This window comes from Polyodon spathula, chromosome 5 (genome assembly GCF_017654505.1).
Source record: "Polyodon spathula isolate WHYD16114869_AA chromosome 5, ASM1765450v1, whole genome shotgun sequence".
In the NCBI taxonomy this organism is placed as follows: Eukaryota; Metazoa; Chordata; class Actinopteri; order Acipenseriformes; family Polyodontidae; genus Polyodon; species Polyodon spathula.
In genome coordinates this window covers 51,130,281-51,148,749 of record NC_054538.1, presented here as the reverse complement: position 1 = coordinate 51,148,749, position 18,469 = coordinate 51,130,281, and the positions used below count along the sequence as shown (strand labels likewise).

Here is an 18,469-nt window from a genome sequence, read left to right as displayed (position 1 = left end):
CAGATGCTAAAATGTAATAACATATTTGTTATTTATTCCCAGGGCCAATTGAAAACAGAGGGAAGCATTCATACACTGTGTGAAATACAGCTGGGGTTCTGGATCTAGTGAAACCTGCCAATGTAAGTTTGCAGTCTATACTTGAAAAGAGGGTCCCAGTTGTCCATTCTCCATAACTTCCCTATTGTCCATTCTCCATACATCAAAATGGTGTACGCTCATAACAGACACAATACAGACATAGAATCGATGCAAACTGGAAATGAATGTCTTTGTATACAAGCTAAATATACAATAAATCATTTTTTTTTGAGTAATGTATCGCACAAATGTACCAAGCTAATGCAGATTATCTACCAATACGAACAGACAGATACCAATATAAAGACTGAGATATAGTTTTGAATTTTAGCATACAAATGTATTACAGCAAATTTAAACAAGGGTATTTTAATGTTAGAAAATAATCCATACATTATAAAAATAAATAAACAAATAACAGAACTTCTTCTATATGCACTCTTTTCATCCACTTTAGATAGTCCATCTAACAGATAACAGTTTGAAAATAAACAACCCACTTGTAAATGTTGCATTTAAGTAGCCTGTTGAAAATAGTAACCTTCAGAAGGAGGCATGAAGTCATCACTCCACTGTTCAAAATCAACACCCGTAACTGTCATTCCAGTGCACAGATTAAATGTGAAATTTGAGCATAAAATGTTTGTGGTGCCATCACACTGAATAGCTCCATTGCCTCAGCAACGGGAACACTTCGTCAGCTCAGCTAACAGATGGTAAGTGTGCAACAGGCAGCATATGTTCCAATAAGCACCAACATCAGCACAGATGGAGGGTGGGCAGGAGGCTGGCGCTGAAACATAACCTGACATTTCCTCCTCATTTGGTGTTGCATTGTTACATCTCACAAAGAGAGATTAGCAGGGAAAAGTGAATAGCAGTAGAAAATCTGTTTAAGAACAGATTACTAACAGTTTTTTTAGGGTTAAATGTAACTAAACTGCAACAAGTGGTGGTATTTATTTAACAGTAGAAAAGGGTGGAAAAGTCTGATTTATAGTAATGATTTATATGTATACTTTAAATTACATATTAGTTGAAACAGTGCTCAGCATGTTATAATAGATAACAACATTTAATAGTACAATTTTACATATTGCAATTTATAGCAGCGTTCTTGTCAAATTGTTTATTTAAAACTCCCAATTGTGAAAATCTATCTTCAAATTACTGCTGCTCTGACTGTATTTTTTTTTTTTTAAAGATATGATAACATTTCAAAACCTGCCATGGGGATGCAATAGGGTAAACAGGGATTTTCAACTTCACCAGTCCTCAATGGGTTTAACTGTTCTTGAATAAAAAGTACATCAGTAATTAGTTCTGTATTTGATAGAGGCACTAACTATCAGCTTTGTATCAAAGCCCGACACATCTGTTGTCCACCGTGACTGAAATTCACTCGCAACTGGGGATTCAAATTTGGATCTTGTATAAGAAATGAATCAGTTGTGGAGCCACAGTCCATTACACAATTCAACGTGTGTTACACATCTCAGGGGTTTAAAGTTTTTGTCCACCTCTTGCATAAAAACAATAAACTCTCCAATTGATTTGGCTCTTTTACTGTGAATTTTAATGATCAACTCTACCTCCAAGGTAGCACTCTTACTACTCCCTAAAAAATGATAATGATTGATATTCTGGCACTAAGCTCATACAACTTAAAAAGTAGATATTATCCTTGTTTTTGTATAAGAAAAATATGTTTAGTTACAATACACTGAGAGATACTGCACACTCCTGGCAACGCTAATCCCCACATCAGAAGATTGTTTGAGTTAAAGTGCCAAACTCAAGTTCCTGTGCCAATGTCTTTAAGACAATCAGAGACTAGTACACTCTGGAGGACAGACAAACAGCCCCGCCTGCCACTCCCAAGTACTCATTTTAGACTTACAACTCGGTTGAGTCAATCCCCTGTGGGGATCAAAACAACAACCCCCCCACCACCACCACCACTACCCATGGGTCTTAAGCTAACCACTGTGCCCTTAGGCTGGTGCTATATTTACCATTAGTACATCTAAAACTTAACCATCATTAAATACAGAATTCATGGTTTCAAAAGTGAATGTTTTGAGGATGTGGATTCTTAGCCCACTGGGATAGTTTCAGCCCCAGGCGTAGTCTACAGCTAAGAGGGTTTCAAACAAGATTTTACGTTTCTTGTTCATTGTGAATGGTAGGTTCTTTCTTTAGTTTTATCTTAAACGTTTTATAAATTGGTGGCACTTAAAAAAATAAAATATAAATAATTTAAGAATTTCAATGGAACAGTTATAATTCCTTATGGAATTAGTTATAAATATGTGCCACGTTTTTAAAATTCTCAGAAAACTACTTCACACTTGAGGCTTCAAAAATGGTGTCATAAAGCTTGTTATTTCAAAGATCTATCAGCCTATTAGAAAAAAAAATATTGTTCTTTTTTTTTTTTTTTTTAACCCTTCCATCACGGTGCTGCAAAAAATCATTCATATAGAAACGATGATGTAATTTTGACAGACGCCCATTTTAAGCAGTTTCAAACAACCATTGGTTTCTGACAAAGGCGCCAACAACCAATCAGGGATGGTATTATACACGTTCAAAATGAAAGTAAACATTCAGCGATCACACGTACAAGCTTACCAGAAATCATACTAATGTTCAGAATCTAAAAATAAATGAAGAAAATATTAACTGTAGTGAAATATTCATAGGATAAACATCACGGATGACTCTCCAATCAAAATGCATTTCACTAAAGCCCCAGGCTGATAGAAATACATTTTCATTGTGTGAAAGCATTACAGTATCTTAGGTTTATACCATGATTTTAAAAGTGCAGCATTACTGGAGAGCATACTAAATTGTTTTACATAACCAAGAATGCTTACTGACCTGAAATAATTTGTATTTATTTATTTTTATAGAAAATGAGTTGACAGTTCTATATGATGGCTTATTTCTTCACATTACACATCCGTCAAACAATCTGGTGTAAAAAGAAAACCAGACACAATATTTATACAATTCCTTCTGATCCTAGTTCCTGGCAGTTGTGGTTCCCCCTGATACTTTTACAGTTTTCAGCTAGGAGATCACTAAATTACACTTATGGAGACATTTCTAAAGAAAAATTAATTTGAGTACATTTTAAAATGTGTACTTTACATCCAAACTAGGTAATCGTAGGGTATATTTAATCAAAACGTTATTCTCTTAACTTTCAGACTCGGCTGTTTAGAAAGGTATAATACAGTACACCTCTGGTGGATATTTGTCAGTTGGACCTCAAGCAGGTAGAATGTTCGCCGGAGTGGAACGGTTTAAAAACACTTTAAAACCTAGATTTACCTTGAACTTGTAATGATTCATCAGGTACCATTCTGCCAAGAGAAGTTTTAGGAAAATAGTCCCAAGAATATTCATAAAGGATCACATACATAATTATAAAAAAAAAAATTGCTTATAGTTTATTTGGACAGCGCCAGATATCTCAATGGAGCAATATTGCTTAATTGTCCATGCGGAGCTCCAGTCGAGCTGATTTGGCAGTGATTTGGCAGTTGGCTGGTTTTGGTGGCTAATAACATAAACTTGGACCACTTGTGTCTTTGTTTAGTATTGGCTGTCCAAAATATATGAACTGAGCTTTCATTAAGGCGAGTCAAAAAGAAAAAGCCACCACTTGTGCAGATTGATTTTAAGTTTGATTCACAGTTGATGCTGAGACATTCCAACAGACGAGGAGCAGTGGGAGGCGTACTCCTGGGGCGCCCTGATTGTCAGCTAAGATCCGCTCGTGTGCTGGTGAGTATCGCTGTTCACTTTATTTGCTAAATAAAAGAGCTATTTCTTTTGGAAGATGCAAGTTGTGCACTTAGATTCTTACCGCTGATAGATATATATTTACCTGTCAACAAAACAACATAAACCATACAGGTCTAACATGACTGCTCGGAAACAGAGCTCACCTTCTGCTTCCAGCAGCAGCCCTGAGCAGAGTGCCTGTTTTCTTTAAATACCCTGCACCTGGCTCTAATTTACAGTATTAGCTAGGTGCAGGTGATTATTAAACAATACATCCATTAACAAATGTAACTGAACAATAAACAAACAATTAAACAAGTATGTTTCTGGCAGGTTGTGTATATATTATTGATATACACACACACACACACATACACATACACACATGCATACAGTTGTAGTCAAAGGTTTACATTCTCAAGTGGAAATTTAGAATTTCTAGAAATTTCTCAAAAACAAAGAATTTTAGGAAAAATCTTTTATGTACCAAAAGTTTTGCTTTTGTGGATGAGAAAAAAAAGTTACAAATAGAAAATATGGACTGGAGAGGAGTTGAAAACTATTTTACACTAGTCTGCGCAGTCTGCAATACATATTTAACATTTGAATCAGTGGCATACTGGCCACGGCCCACCTAGGTTGCACACAGGCCCACCCAAATCTGCGCCTATGTGAACGCCAAGTTTAAATACATTAAAAACAAAATTAAAAAAAAAAAAAACATCAACTGTGCGCCCCAAAGGCGGGTGTTTAAGTTTAGATCAAATAGGCTATTTTTTTTAAATGCCGCAGGCTTTAGCCAATTAAATCAAAGCAGTAATTGTGATGCAGTATTTGGGTCAGACCTTCCTCTCACACAAAGAATCATGTGCAATCTATGTTTAATTGAAATTTGCGAGGCAGTTGGTGCAGATCTGTTGAAAAGTCCCAGTTGTTTATTTTAATGTGCATTTTTAAAAGAAGTTAGTAGCAGTGCGGCGGTCAACATCACAAAACAAATATGCACAAACTTTTAAGAGGTTAATTTAGTAGAAGGGCTCAAGAGAACAGGATTAAGATAGCCGGCCATATGCTGACAAATAGCTTAAAGCTGTCGTTTGAAGAGATATGTGCGATTTTCTGGAGTGTCATGACTAACTGCAAGCCCCGAAGCTTTATCCTGTGTAAAGTGGAGCGGAGATGGGAGGATACTAACTAGGCAATGGTAAATAACTGACTGACTTTCCTTGTATTTAGTAATTGCTTAAAATGTAATACTGTGTTCTTGCTGGTTTGGTGACGCTGCCTGATTGACTTTTTTAAAGTGCATTCAATGTGAATATATGTAAGTAAATTTATTTTCAAACATTTTAAATGGTTTACATGGGTGTGGTTGGGAGTGTTCTGTCTATAGACAGTTTTCCGACTTAAATATTTTTGGAACCATGAAAAATGAGTGTGTGTTTGGAATGTGTACTGTAGCAATGACGCGCATTGGTGAATCGAGAGCTGATTTTGTAAGAAAAAAATAAAAGTTGCTTTCAACTTCTTGCAATTTACCATGAAAAAAAATAGGTATTTATTTTCCTTACAGTATTTAACACTGAAGTCATGCATTTATCAACGCCGTGCATTTGGTTACTATGGGGTCAAGCAAATACTGACTTCATGATTTGAGTCATATGACAATGACCTTGCGAGTCAGTGGCATGTATGATGTTACAATTTCTGCATATCTATGATGAAACAGGTCTTCACATTACCTTAATAGCTAAAGAGATCATTTGCTTTTATAAAAATAATTCTAACAAGGGCCTTGAATTCAAGTTTTATATGCACAAATCTATGTTTTCAAATTCTATTCCTAAATGCAGAGTTTCTTTGAAGAATTTAAATATTATTTTAGCTTCTTAAAACAAACAAAAAACAGTAAAAGCCTGATTACAATAAAATATTATAAGATTTTTAATTTACACCTTTACACCCCTGGATTTTTATTTATTTATTTGTTCTTCTTTTGTTGTATTACTATATATATATATATACACACACACACACATACACACACATACAGTGCCTATAGAAAGTCTTTATCTACACATCCAACCCCACAACTTCCAAGTGATAAAAATATTCTAGGAATTTGTAGAAAGTTAATTAAAAATAAAAACTGAAATAGTTTGGTTGGATACAGTACAGTAAGTGTCCACCCTCCTTGTAATAACAATCCTAAATTAGTTCAGGTGTAACCAATCACCTTCAGAATCACATACCAAGTTAAGTGGCCTCCACCTGTGTTAAATTGCAGTGATTCAAATGATTTCAGGATAAATTCAGCAATTCCTGTAGGTTCCCTCTGCTGAGTAGTGCCTTTCAAAGCAAAGACTCAACCATGAGCACCAAGATGCTTTCAAAAGAACTCCGGAACAAAGTTGTTGAAAGGTACAGATCAGGGGATGGGTATAAAAAAATATCAAAGGCCATGAATATCCCTTAGAGCACGGTCAAGACGATTTTTAAGACGTGGAAGGTGTATGGCACCACCAAGACCTTGCCTAGATCAGGCCGTCCCTCCAAACTGGATGATGGAGCAAGAAGGAGACTGATCAGAGGCTATGAAGAGGTCAATGGCTACAGGCTTTTATGGTCAAGACCGGTCAAAGTGTGCATGTGACAGCAAAATCCCAAGCACTCCACAAATATGGCCTGTATCAAGAATCCTGGAATCCCATTTGAAGTATGCAAAAAAACACTCAGGAGAGCCATTCTGCAGCCATGTGGCAAAAAGTTTTGTGGTCTGACAAAACTAAAATGGAACTTTTTGGCCTAAATGCAAAGCGTTGTGTTTGGCAGAAACTCAACACAGCGCATCACCCAAAGAACACCATCCCTACTGTGAAGCATGTTGGTGGCAGCATCATGTTATGTGGATGTTTCTCATCGGCAGGGACTGGGGCACTTGACAGGATAAAAGGGAAAATGAATGGAGCAAAGTACAGAGAAGTCCTTGAGGAAAACCTGCTGCCCTCTGCAAGAAAGCTGAAACTGGGACATGACAATGACCCACAGCACACAGCCAAAGCTACACTGGAGTGGCTAAGGAACAAAAAGGTAATGTCCTTGAGTGGCCCAGTTAGAGCCCTGACCTAAATCCAATCAAAAATGTGTGGCATGACTTGAAGATTGCTGTCCATCAATGCTCCCCAAGGAACTTGACAGAGCTTGAACAGTTTTGTAAAGAAGAATGGTCAAATATTGTCAAATCTAGGTGTGCAAAGTTGGTAGAGACCTATCCCAAAAGACTCACAGCTGTAATTGCTGCCAAAGGTGCTTCCACCAAGTATTAACTCAGGGGGGTGGATACTTATTCAATTATAATCTTTCAGTTTTGTATTTTTAATATATAATTTTTTTCTCAATAAAAACTTTTTTCCCCTTAACAGTGTGGAGTCTGGTGTGCAGATAAGTGGAAAAAAATCCTCATTTAAATGCATGAGACTCTGAGGCACTGACACAACAAAATGTGAAAAAAGTTCAAGGGGGTGTAGACTTTCTATAGGCACTGTATATATAATTTAGCTTGTAACTTTGTCTGTATATGTCTGTAATTGTATATACTGTACGTGTATTATGTTTTCTTGAATAAATTTTAAAAAATGATACAATTTATTAATAATTTGTAAAAGTATCTGTGATTTTAAAGCTTCATAATTATTTCTATGTAGTATTAGAAATGTAAAGAAATACAAAAACTTGGATTTTGCTATTTAAGGTTTGCTGTTCACTTTTCTCCTGTGCGTAAGATTTATTTTAAAGGCAGCAAAATATGGAAATTGTAAGTTCCTCAATGTGTATATATATATTAAAACTGTATTAAAATGTTTTTCAATCAATCCCAAAAGCCTGAACATTAGTAGCAACAAAAAAAAATATTGGAAAACCTGTTGTAGTAAATCATGGCGTACATTTTGAAACTGTCTGCAGACACTGATGCTGTTTCTTTGCAGTTGCTGATGACACAGATTTGGGAGAAAGAATGTTGGCTAATTTTGGCCACTGTACACGCTGCCCTTTCCAATACGCTAGTGCTGTAACATCAGTGTTTGTAGGGGGTGAACATGTATTCCATGAACCGTTTCTGCAGTGCCTCTTGATCTTCCAGAGTGAAACAGTTAAAGATTAAACTGTAATCATTAAAGTTTTGTGAAAATCGCTCCTTACATAGAGGGTCAATAACTTACACATTTAAAAAGAAAATGGGGATCTCATTTGTTCTTTTTTTCTGTACTGTTATTGTTCTTTGAGTTCCTCAATAAGAAACACAGCGCTAATGCTTGTATTATCGGTTAAAACCGAAACCGAAACATCAAGCCCTATGCATAATCCAGTTTATATCCTGGCCGTCATATTTGTTTACATCGTCAAGTCAGAAAAAAGTGACAGCGATGTTTTAATCACTATTTTAGTGTTTGGGGAATCGTTATTTTGTACTAAGTTTTTTAATTAAATCTCTGTTAAATCACAGAATCAATGTTCAGCTATTTTCTCTTGAGAGTGCTGCAGGGGAGAAGAAGAGTGTTCTTTTGAAAAGGGAACCAATCACATGACAGATGGAGACTATTGCCCGGTAGTGTAAGGATGCCAGGGCAATAGTTCAATCTAGCTCTGATGATGAGGTTTTAACCAATCACAGGCCAGGATTTCCAACCAATATACAGTCTGCAATATGAGTTCTGTCACTCAAACTTGTACAAGAAATGACTCTGATAGTGATTAATGTCTTAATTTTGCAATCCTATTTTTTGTTAAATGGAATACAATAAAATAAATAAAACGGTGAGTAATAGTAGCTTTTTTCGTGGTATTTTATAGTGTTCTTTTTTAAAAACGAATGTTATTACTTCATAATAACGTGTCGATGGCCACTTTGTTTATTGCTTCGAAACAACGACAGGGATTATTAAAAAAATGTGTTGTCCACTTTGTTTTTACCTGAAATACACACAAGACTTATTTTAACCGTACTACTGTATTGTATTCTGTTTTGTAGTTGTTTCAGCAAAGTAAAGTAAGGCCTTGTGGCAATGTTGCCCCGCCCCTGGGTGTATTTCTGTGATGTATGTTGAGTGCAGTATACTTCACGTGCAGGTCAAATGTAATAATATGCGACCACAGGGAATTGCACTTTATTAATTCAGGTGCAGTTGTACCGAGACTCCAATTGAATGATAGATTAGCAGTCGAGTTTTGGTACAGCTGCTAAAAGCAGCATGTTTTCACTCACTTGGGGTTGTGTGTTCGGTGAGTGGAGAACGGGATTGGAGACAGAGGTAATAATAGTGATAGTAAATAATAATATCAGCTCACCGTATTTGTCTGTGTAGTCCATTTTGTTTGTCTCTTTATTTTGGCTAAAGTGCCGTGTCCTGTGTTTTGTTTGTCTTACAACCTTTTATTTTCTGCCTGTTCATTTATTAAACGCTGAGCGCAAGCAAGCGCTCAGCTTCACCAAAACTCTACCTCTCTGTTTATTTTGTGTTGGTTCCTGGTTCTGGTCTGATGACATCCACTGCAGCCGTCTTTGTGACAGGCCTTTATTACTTCTGCAATATTTTTCAACTTTAATACAGTGTTACATACAATGGCTTTGATACCATTTTTAAAATGAACAAATATCAGAACCAATATCTAAATATTGAACGAATATCGGAACATGAAAATGCCATGTTCGTCCCAGCTAAAACGCATGTGGCAGATAAATTTACATACTCATGCTTCCCTGTGACAGCATGAACAAGCCTTTTTATTTATTTACATTGTATGTTAATTACATATATTTAAGTTCAGGGCTGTTGTACTCGTATTTGGTTCATTGATAATTTTAATATGCCAAGCAATGCAAACACAATCAGGACATACAATATAATTTTGAAGCCTGAATAAAAGGTGAAACAATAACTTCTGAACCTTGAAGTTAAAACAGCTCTGTATCTTGAAAATATCAAATTGTACTGGTACCAATCATTAAACTTCATATTTACAAACTGTAAAAACGAGAACTGACACAACCCTTTAGAGCCATAAGGGCACATTTTAAAAACATTTATGCCAGTCTTTAATTAGAAACAAACAAGTTAAGAATGCTAAAGGGATAATGAGAGTTAATTAAGGACTGGAGTAAATGCTTTGAAAATATGGCATATTGTATCTCCAGACTAACTGCCTGATCTGCATTCTTCCTGGCAGTCTGAATGCAAACTCTGCAGCTGTTGATGCAGACTGGCAACAAAACATGTCAGTCCTTAGAAAAGAAGAATAAGAAACTCCCTATTAATTGTTACTATCTGTTTCTAGGGCAGGCTCATCACATGTGTCCATCTTTAAAGTACAGACTGTCTGATTGAAGTCTTAAACATTACTTTGGTGGCGAATTGCAATCCAAAGTTAACCAAAATATATACCATTGAAAGCCTCTGAAAGACAACAATATGACTGCTGTCTAATTGGATACAAAGTAAGCCAGAGGGTTCAAAGATAAGGGATCATCTGGCACTAATTACTTATTTCACTGCATACTAAGAACATTTTGGCACGTATGCTCTATCTGCCCCTCTTCATTTTAACATCCACTTGATCCACAATCTGTGCTGCAGCAACAAATGTTTCTGTTTTTCTTACAGGAATGTAACATCTTTGTTATACAGATTTTAAAACTATTTCATTTTCAACTTAACAGCCTGTTCTGGTAAATGGGATACCTTACAGCTGGCTGGTCATAGGGGAGTTTCAGGCTGCAGTGATTTTCAATGAACTACATGATTAGCTCGATAGCAGGTGTTCTCCTAGTCAAGTGGATGTGACTGCTGACTCCCTTGATCAGATTCCAGAAAATATATCAGGTTAGTTTAAATGTTGGGTTATACAATAACTACCATATCTAGAAGAAGGGTTTGTTTTTTTAAATTTTTTTTTCAATTTGTTCCACCAGGTGGATGGCAGGTGGTTGTGTTTCTTGATTATTTGTACATTCTCAAACATTCACGGTTTACACATATATAGTATATTACAACACTTACTAAATAATAGTAATTTTTTGGGTTAGTCAAATACTTCTAAAGAATACATTAGGTTTATCATTCACATGTACTGTAAGTATCTATTTTAGAAATGAGAATGGTGTATCTTACATATTTAGCAAATAGAGGTGGTGCACAAAAAAAGAGACAAAAGAACACAAACAACACAAGCCCCTTCTACTTTTCACATTCTTTGTGGTCAGGGAATACCAGAAACCAAAACAAATCATATATTTCTTTCTCCCAGCATGTGCTGTTAGTGAAAAACATATCTGTATAAAAATACCACAATGGACTGCCTTTGTTGCATATACTGTACTAAAATAACTCAACAGTCTACACATCAACGCTCACAAAAAGTATTTAGTCATTTGGAAATCTCAATACTTTGTGGGACTTCCACGGGCCTTGATCACAGCTTGTATTCATTTTGGAATGGTCTCAGCTATTTTTAGCACAGCAATCTAGTTTTCCTACAAAGAAACCTGAATCACTGTCAAGGAAGACATAATTGCATTTAATTCCGTCCTTCAAAAAGTACCATTGGATAGGGTTCAGATCTAGCTCCGGACTTTGTATGTGTAATCTCTGTTACCATTTTTAGTATATGTGCTAAAACTAAATACTTTATAGGAGTATTAATGGTAGTATTCTTGTTTAGCAGGTATTTTGTTGCCCCAAACAGCATTCCCAATGTGACATGCTGTATTGCACCCAGTGCACATTTTACTGCCCTCTGTGGGCAACATATTACCTGCAAAACAAAACAGAATACCTGTGCAGATAATACAAAAGCAGCCATTTTAAAAGTTAAGTTAAAACCCACTAAGATAAGAAAGCCATTTTATAAAAGTGCGTTTTTAGTCTTGACTTGAAAATTGTAACGGTCCCAGCATCCCTGAAACAACAAAGGCAGAGCACTCCATTATTTAGGAGTGCTACAAGAAAAAGCCCTGCCTCCTGTGTGGCTTTTGTTGACCGTAGAAGTAACCAGCAGCCCCACATCCTCAGAATGTGATTTGGAAGATACAGGGTCAGTAACTTCTGCAAATAACTAGGTGCTAATCCATTTAGGGCCTTGTAAGTTAAAAGCACAATCTTAAAATCAATTCTATACTGCACAGGGGGGCAGTGTAAAGAATTGTACACTGGTTATCCAACGCATTAAACTGCAAGCCTTGGATACTATGTTGCATTCTTCTGTCACTGGTCTGGAGGCTCAATAAAGTGCATGCAACAAACTAAACGGCCGTGGAATTTTCCAAGTCATTTAAAAACACACTGCATTATTAGAGATAAGACTAGTGGATTAGTAGAGACCACAACTAATTTATCTGAAATAACTCTTAAGTTTCAAAAACTCATTTACTTTAAAAATACAAATCACATTTTTACATTTTTCTTTGTAAAAATATATTTTTGGATGTAAAAACAGCTTTATAAAATAGTACTTTTGTTATATTTTCTTCCCAGAGGCATTACACACTTGTGCCCAAAAGACAGCCAGAGTTTAGTTACACAAGAAAATGTACTAACGAGAGTAGACAATTCGGCCCATCTAAGCTGAGTCTTAAAAGAACCAAGTGATTCTGCATCAGCAAAATGACTGCTAACCCATCCCATACCCTCACTACTCTCTGTGTGAGAAGTGTGAACTTCCTTCTGTCCTTAGTCTATCTTGACTTAATTTCCAACTATAAGAAACTAAGAAAATGTACAAATGAGAAGAGGCCATTCGGCCCATTTAAACTAAAATAATTCTACCTGTGGTTAATCGAACCCCGGTCACAGCCAAACTGTCTTACAGCTACATTTTCTAATTATAAGTTATTTGCAAATAACTAATAACTGATTTCACAGGCATTGACCAGCATTAACCTTGGACTTCATTACCTAAAGCAATATTATGTAATCCAAGATTAGCACTAATCGGGATCTGAGAAACCACACAATAATGTTCAATAAGAAATATACATTGTGTACCCCACTCCCACTACTTTTTGACTGATAGCCACAAAACCACAGATAGACCAAAAACTAGTCTTGAAAGAAAGGTCTTATTTGAATGTGTTTATTGATTAATTAATTTAATGTTATTACTGCAACAATATAAGGGCCAATAAAACAGTTTTCCATTCCACAAAATCAAATAATCTGAAGCACTGTAGAAATTGGAATTATAGTTTTTTTTTTTTTTTTTTCCCCAGCATTTTAGGTGCTTCAAGATAAATGTCAAAATACTTTAATTAAAAAATAATAACAATTGAACTGATAGATCATAAATGCTGAGAGTTTGCTCCACATATACTTTCAGTGTTTACTGGTGAACCACCATTGGTAATTACTTGTATACAAGTCTTCCACAAGTCTTCAATGTTTCCATATTGCAGGTTCTCCATTAGGACCAGCCAGGATGAGGGTTTTGATATTGTGGCCAGCTACATTAAGAAGAAAAACAAACAAACAAAAAAAAAAAAAACATTGTTAGTTAAGTTTTGAACTAAAACTGTGTTGGTGGAATTTCATATGCTACCGTGTAAGAGCAGCCTCTCTTTGGAAAAACATTTTCTGCTTTGGCTATTTACTACATAACTGTAGTTCTCTGATAAGCAAGACGTGTAGGATCTCTAAGAATTTGCTTAACTTACCGGGGAGCAAGCTGGATCCTCTGTCTGTTTTGGGCTCTGTATCTTGGCCTATGTCTTTGTTCTGGGGATAGACATGTTAAAAATCAAAAGGGAATTCACAGTACCTTCCTATATTTCTTTCCTCAAAAAAATAAACAAAAACAAAGTAATTGGCCATTTGTTTTTAAAAGCATACACAATAAGGGGTCATAATGTATGGGGAATATCATCGCTGATGGAATAGTTTGTAAAAATGAAGTAAATATATAAATAATCATACAATACAACTATCTCATCATTGATATGGACAGATGTTAAAAACAATAATCCAGTGAAATGTTTGGTAATTATCATAACCCTGGTTCCATGAAAGAAATATAACCATTACCTCCTAAAGACCCCGTAACCTGAGTAGATATACCAAAGCTGCTCATCAGAGCCTGTGACGCAGTCATGCCCATCCCTGAGGGTATAAAAAATGACTTCTTGCACAGATCTCAGTGTTATTTTTCCTTCAAGTCTGCTGCAATTGATGCAGTGACCTTAAAGGTTAATAGGTACATTTCTATTACAGGGAACCATTTCGTACTTGAAACGTTCCCTTTATGTAACAAATGTAACCATTACCTAATGGGTAAGTGTGCCAAAGCCATTGCAAGAGCAATATTGCAGAACGACAGGATTGCTACAACACTAAGCTGAGAGGCTGCCTTGTGCGTTACCATTAGGAACCCCAGTAACAAGTAGCTAGGGCTAAAAAACTAGGTAGAAACTCACCTCTGTGCCTGTGTTGTAAGGGTTGAATGAGAAGCCACCCTTAACACTCCAGTTCCAAGCCAGGGTTTTGAGGATCGACAACATTAAGTCTGTAGAACCAAGTGAAAGTATGGGGAGTAGCCCACACCGCTGCATTGCATATGTCTTTGTCTTTGCAAGCAAGAAAGCCACCATTAAAAAACTGCCACACCAGGAAGTGACTAGGAGTAAGTTTTGGCATCCTGAAATAGCTGCCAGATAGACCTTTAATGTAGAGGTGGATTTCCTCTTGTTAAGCAGGTCCTGCAAAAATTGCAGTATTACTGCCATGGGACAGGTCGTGGGGTCGAACCCCTGAGGCAGGCACCAAGTCTGAAAGACGCCCCATTTGCACCCGTACTTGGAACACATGGATGCTGCTCTGGCATTTTGCAGGGTGTCAGTAACCCTATTAGACAGACCCAGACGTCTCAAATGTAGTCGTTCAGGGGCCAGAACCAGAGCTGTAGACTTGATGGTCAAGATGCCACAAAAGTACCCCACGCCTGCTTGAGCAGGTCGCAGTGCTTGGGCAGTGAGGAACAATACCCGCCATTGGCGCCTGAAGCCGCCAAGCTTTTTTCAAAAATTGCCCTGCCAGGAAGTGAGCTCCCGGGGAGACATGGCAAGCCAAAATTTCTGCCACATAGACCTTTAATGTAGTTTGTCACTCCAAGTAGATGCACTGCCCGCAATGAGGAGGTTCTCTTGTGCCCAGAGCAAAAGTTTGCGGGCCAAGGCAACCTGAGGCCTCTCTGGTGGTTGATGTAAAGCAAGCTGATGCCTTCAAGCCCAGAAGTTTCTGGAATGTCACTATCACTAGCGCTCTGTTGAGCTGAAACAGAGCTCCAAACAGGTGGTTGCTCTCTGCACTCTGCCGTCCGAAAGAGTGGACAGCACGGACCTGGCATCCAAGCACACTCCTAGATATTAGGCAGTCTGAGAAGCTGGATTCACTGTAAGGCCCAACCGTTGAAGGTTGCCGGTAACAAGTTCCGTGTGGGCCTCTGCCTGTGCTGGAGGCTGGGCACAAATGAGTCAGTCATCCAGATAATTGAGTACTCAATGGGGGTGGATAGCTTCCATGCAGTTCGAAAAGGCACAGGAAACTAGAGAGGCCATATGGCAAGACACAGAACTCATACGCTGTTCCCTGAAAGACGAACTGTAGGTTCTTCCTGTTTGCCGGTTTTATGGGGATGTGGAAATAGGCTACTTTGAGGTTCACCGTGGAGAACCAGTCGCCCGGCCTGATTGACTGCAACAGCTGTTGCATCATCAACATTTTGAAGCTCCTTTGCTTCACATACAGGTTGACCTGTCTGAGGTCGAGGATTAGCCTAAGCCCACCATCCCGTTTGGGCACTAGGAAGTACCTGGGATTGAACCCTTCCTCCAACTGTCATGCGAATAGCTCAGCGGCAATTGAAGCCTACACTGATGTAAATTGAGCAGGGCCCAACTTCTCCGCATCATGCACCCTATATACGGTGTTCATCGACCAGGAAATAGCAGGAGCTGTATCTGTGTGACACCATGACAACTGGATTTCAAAAAGAAAATACAAGTGCACTGGGGGGGACACAGAGAGGTGGTAGGCTCATCATCAAAGATGGACTGCCTTGTCCCACCTCTGTAGGCCAGGGCACTTGCAAGACTGCAGTGGTCCTCTTGATCAGAGGTAGAAGCTCTGCAGACAGGGAGAGCTTAACCGCAGGGGGTGTGCTGTCTGGACGCCACGTCCTCAGACGGTAATGCTAGCACCTGTTCGCCCACCTCCTCAGAGGTGGCGATTGACAGCATGTCATCCTGTTGCCAATCTGCGCTCATTGTCACCTGGGGCCCCAAAACAGCCTCTGTGGGAAACAGCTGTGTGGCAGGGTGAAGGTAAGAAGGTGGGGTAAAATCTTGCCTCTCGACAGGTGGTGATAATAGAGCTATCATCCCGCAGGTCCGCACCACGATGGAACATACCTTAAATATAGAGTCGACTTGCAGAGGCCATCTCGGGAAAGGCAATTAACACAGGTGTTTCAAGTTGCGCATTCCTCAAAGCCAATGTTTTTCTATGGAGTTGATCAACTAGTGTTTGGTCATAAAGAATTGACGAGGAGCTGTTGGCTTGAATAAGGGAAGACTGTAGCAGAAGGTGGACGCTTCCATCCCGCAAGGATACTGTATATTCTGTAAATAGTGGTGATTGGGACTGTGGGGAACTGTTTGTGTGGGGCTGTGTTTGTGTTGTGTTTACTCACGTAATGGAATATCAACTTTGTTTGCACCTTGAGACAGTGACTATAAGTGTATTTATCTACACACCACATACCACCCAGGGACAACCTGCCCAGAGCTTCTCCATCTGCTCTGAGTCCGCCAATCGCTCGGAACAGCAATCGAGATTCTTCTTCTTCTTCTTCGGGGGAGGAGGAGAAGCAGAGGATGAGGAAGACCGTGAAGAAGGCTTCCTACGTGGGCTACTTTTCCGGGTGTGTTGTCTGATCTCCCTTGGCACAGAGCCGTGGCGTTAGGATGCAGCCACCACTCTACCAGAGGGTGATGGGGAAGAGCGCTGCGCAGGTGTAAGAGACACTGCTTGTCTTCAACAGGCAGATTGGCCTTGCATGTGTCGCAGGGATAAAAAAAAAGAACTCGGGCATGATGCAAGTAGCAATGCGTGTACAGTAAACAATGTACAGGTGCTGCCTCAATCTGCAACAGCAACAGGGCAAGACCCGAACAAGACCGGCTTTGTACTGGACCAGGGATGCAAGCACCAGTCAGAAGCAGGTCAAAACTGGGACATTACCAGTTCAGTGACTGTAGCATCGGTCAGTACGGTACCGTGGCCGGAAACTAAGGAAAGCCTGCTTATTAGGGGTACTAACAGCCCTCGTAATAGTGATCCAAAAGCAGTCAACAAAAACGGCAGTGAAATAATGAGGAATGAGACTGCAAGCAATCTCAACCGAAGCGCGTATTCCTGTAAAAAAAAAAAAAAAAAACACTGAAAATACGATAAAAATATTTCTACACAGAAAACAGTAATAACAATTATAGTTCAGAAAATAAACGTTTCTCACTTAAAAAGAGAATTTTTATTTAACTCCAGCTGAAGCTAAGCAGCCTGTGAGGAGCGCACACCTGGGAAGGAGCGACTCAAGTCGCTGGCTTCATGAGTGGCACAAGGTCGCTGCAGGACATAACAAACAACAGGCTGTAGTAGGTAATTAATTAAAAAAAAAATGATTACAGCATATATTAAATACTGCATAAATTATGTAAAAACGATAATTAGCAAAAATTTCCCGTCAGGTCAGTCTTGAAAGGGAAAATGGCGCAAAGATCTGTGCGTGCAGTCCTCCTGTACCCTTGCGGGTGGGAATGACTGCGTCATAGGCTCGGCTGAGCAGCTTTGAATATAATATTCAGGTTTCGAGGTCTTTACCTCTTAGGAGGTAAAAACCCATTAGATAGTGGCTACATTTCGCATTGAAAGGGAACAGGTAATGAAACTTGATTGAGAAAATCAAAAACACTGTGGTGGTGGCAGCTCTGTAAAATTACATACACAAAAGTGAGTTTTATTGTATAATACACATTACATGTACTGTGCAGCAGGTTAGGATACGATGTGATGGTCCTGATGACCTATTTTTCATTATGTTTAACCCTTTACAGTCCATTTATTCAGCTCTTGTCAGGTTCAATTTATTTTAACACGCACTGTTTATTTTACACGATATATATTTTTACAATATATTTTTTTCAGAGTAAAACAGGTTTAAAACACACTGTACCCACAGTAAAGGACACTCAGCATTGCATCTCCAGCCAAGCCCTATCCCTTGTTCGCTGTATTTTTCACATCTCTTCATAGTCGTGCATACCGATAAATCCTCGTTTTATCACCAAACTTCTCAATAATGCGATCCAAGTCATTATTTTATTACTATAACATCTCAAAAAGCTCTGCATGTCTGTGATATTCTTTGAGCGTTGGATGCTGAAGCAGCTTTCTTCTTTGTTTACGTCCGTGTCATCTCTGTGATGCAGGGCCTCTGTGTATTGCTCAGATACGCCGCTTTTTTTTTTTTTTTGTCTTCTCTCGGCTCC

At 38.4% G+C, this 18,469-nt stretch overlaps 1 protein-coding gene across 2 annotated transcripts in view; it reads right to left on the bottom strand.

Annotated features, from left to right (window-relative positions):
- Positions 1–12,987: 12,987 nt before the first annotated feature.
- fam120b (family with sequence similarity 120B) overlaps positions 12,988–18,469 on the bottom strand; it is a 61,316-nt gene continuing 55,834 nt past the window's right edge. For both annotated transcript variants that reach the window (XM_041250730.1, XM_041250731.1), the window contains exons 10-11: positions 13,583–13,643; positions 12,988–13,372 (exon numbers count right to left, since the gene is read on the bottom strand). In XM_041250730.1, coding sequence (XP_041106664.1) covers positions 13,333–13,372; positions 13,583–13,643 — 101 coding nt within the window. In that variant the 3' untranslated portion in view covers positions 12,988–13,332. The remainder of the gene's footprint in view (positions 13,373–13,582; positions 13,644–18,469) is intronic.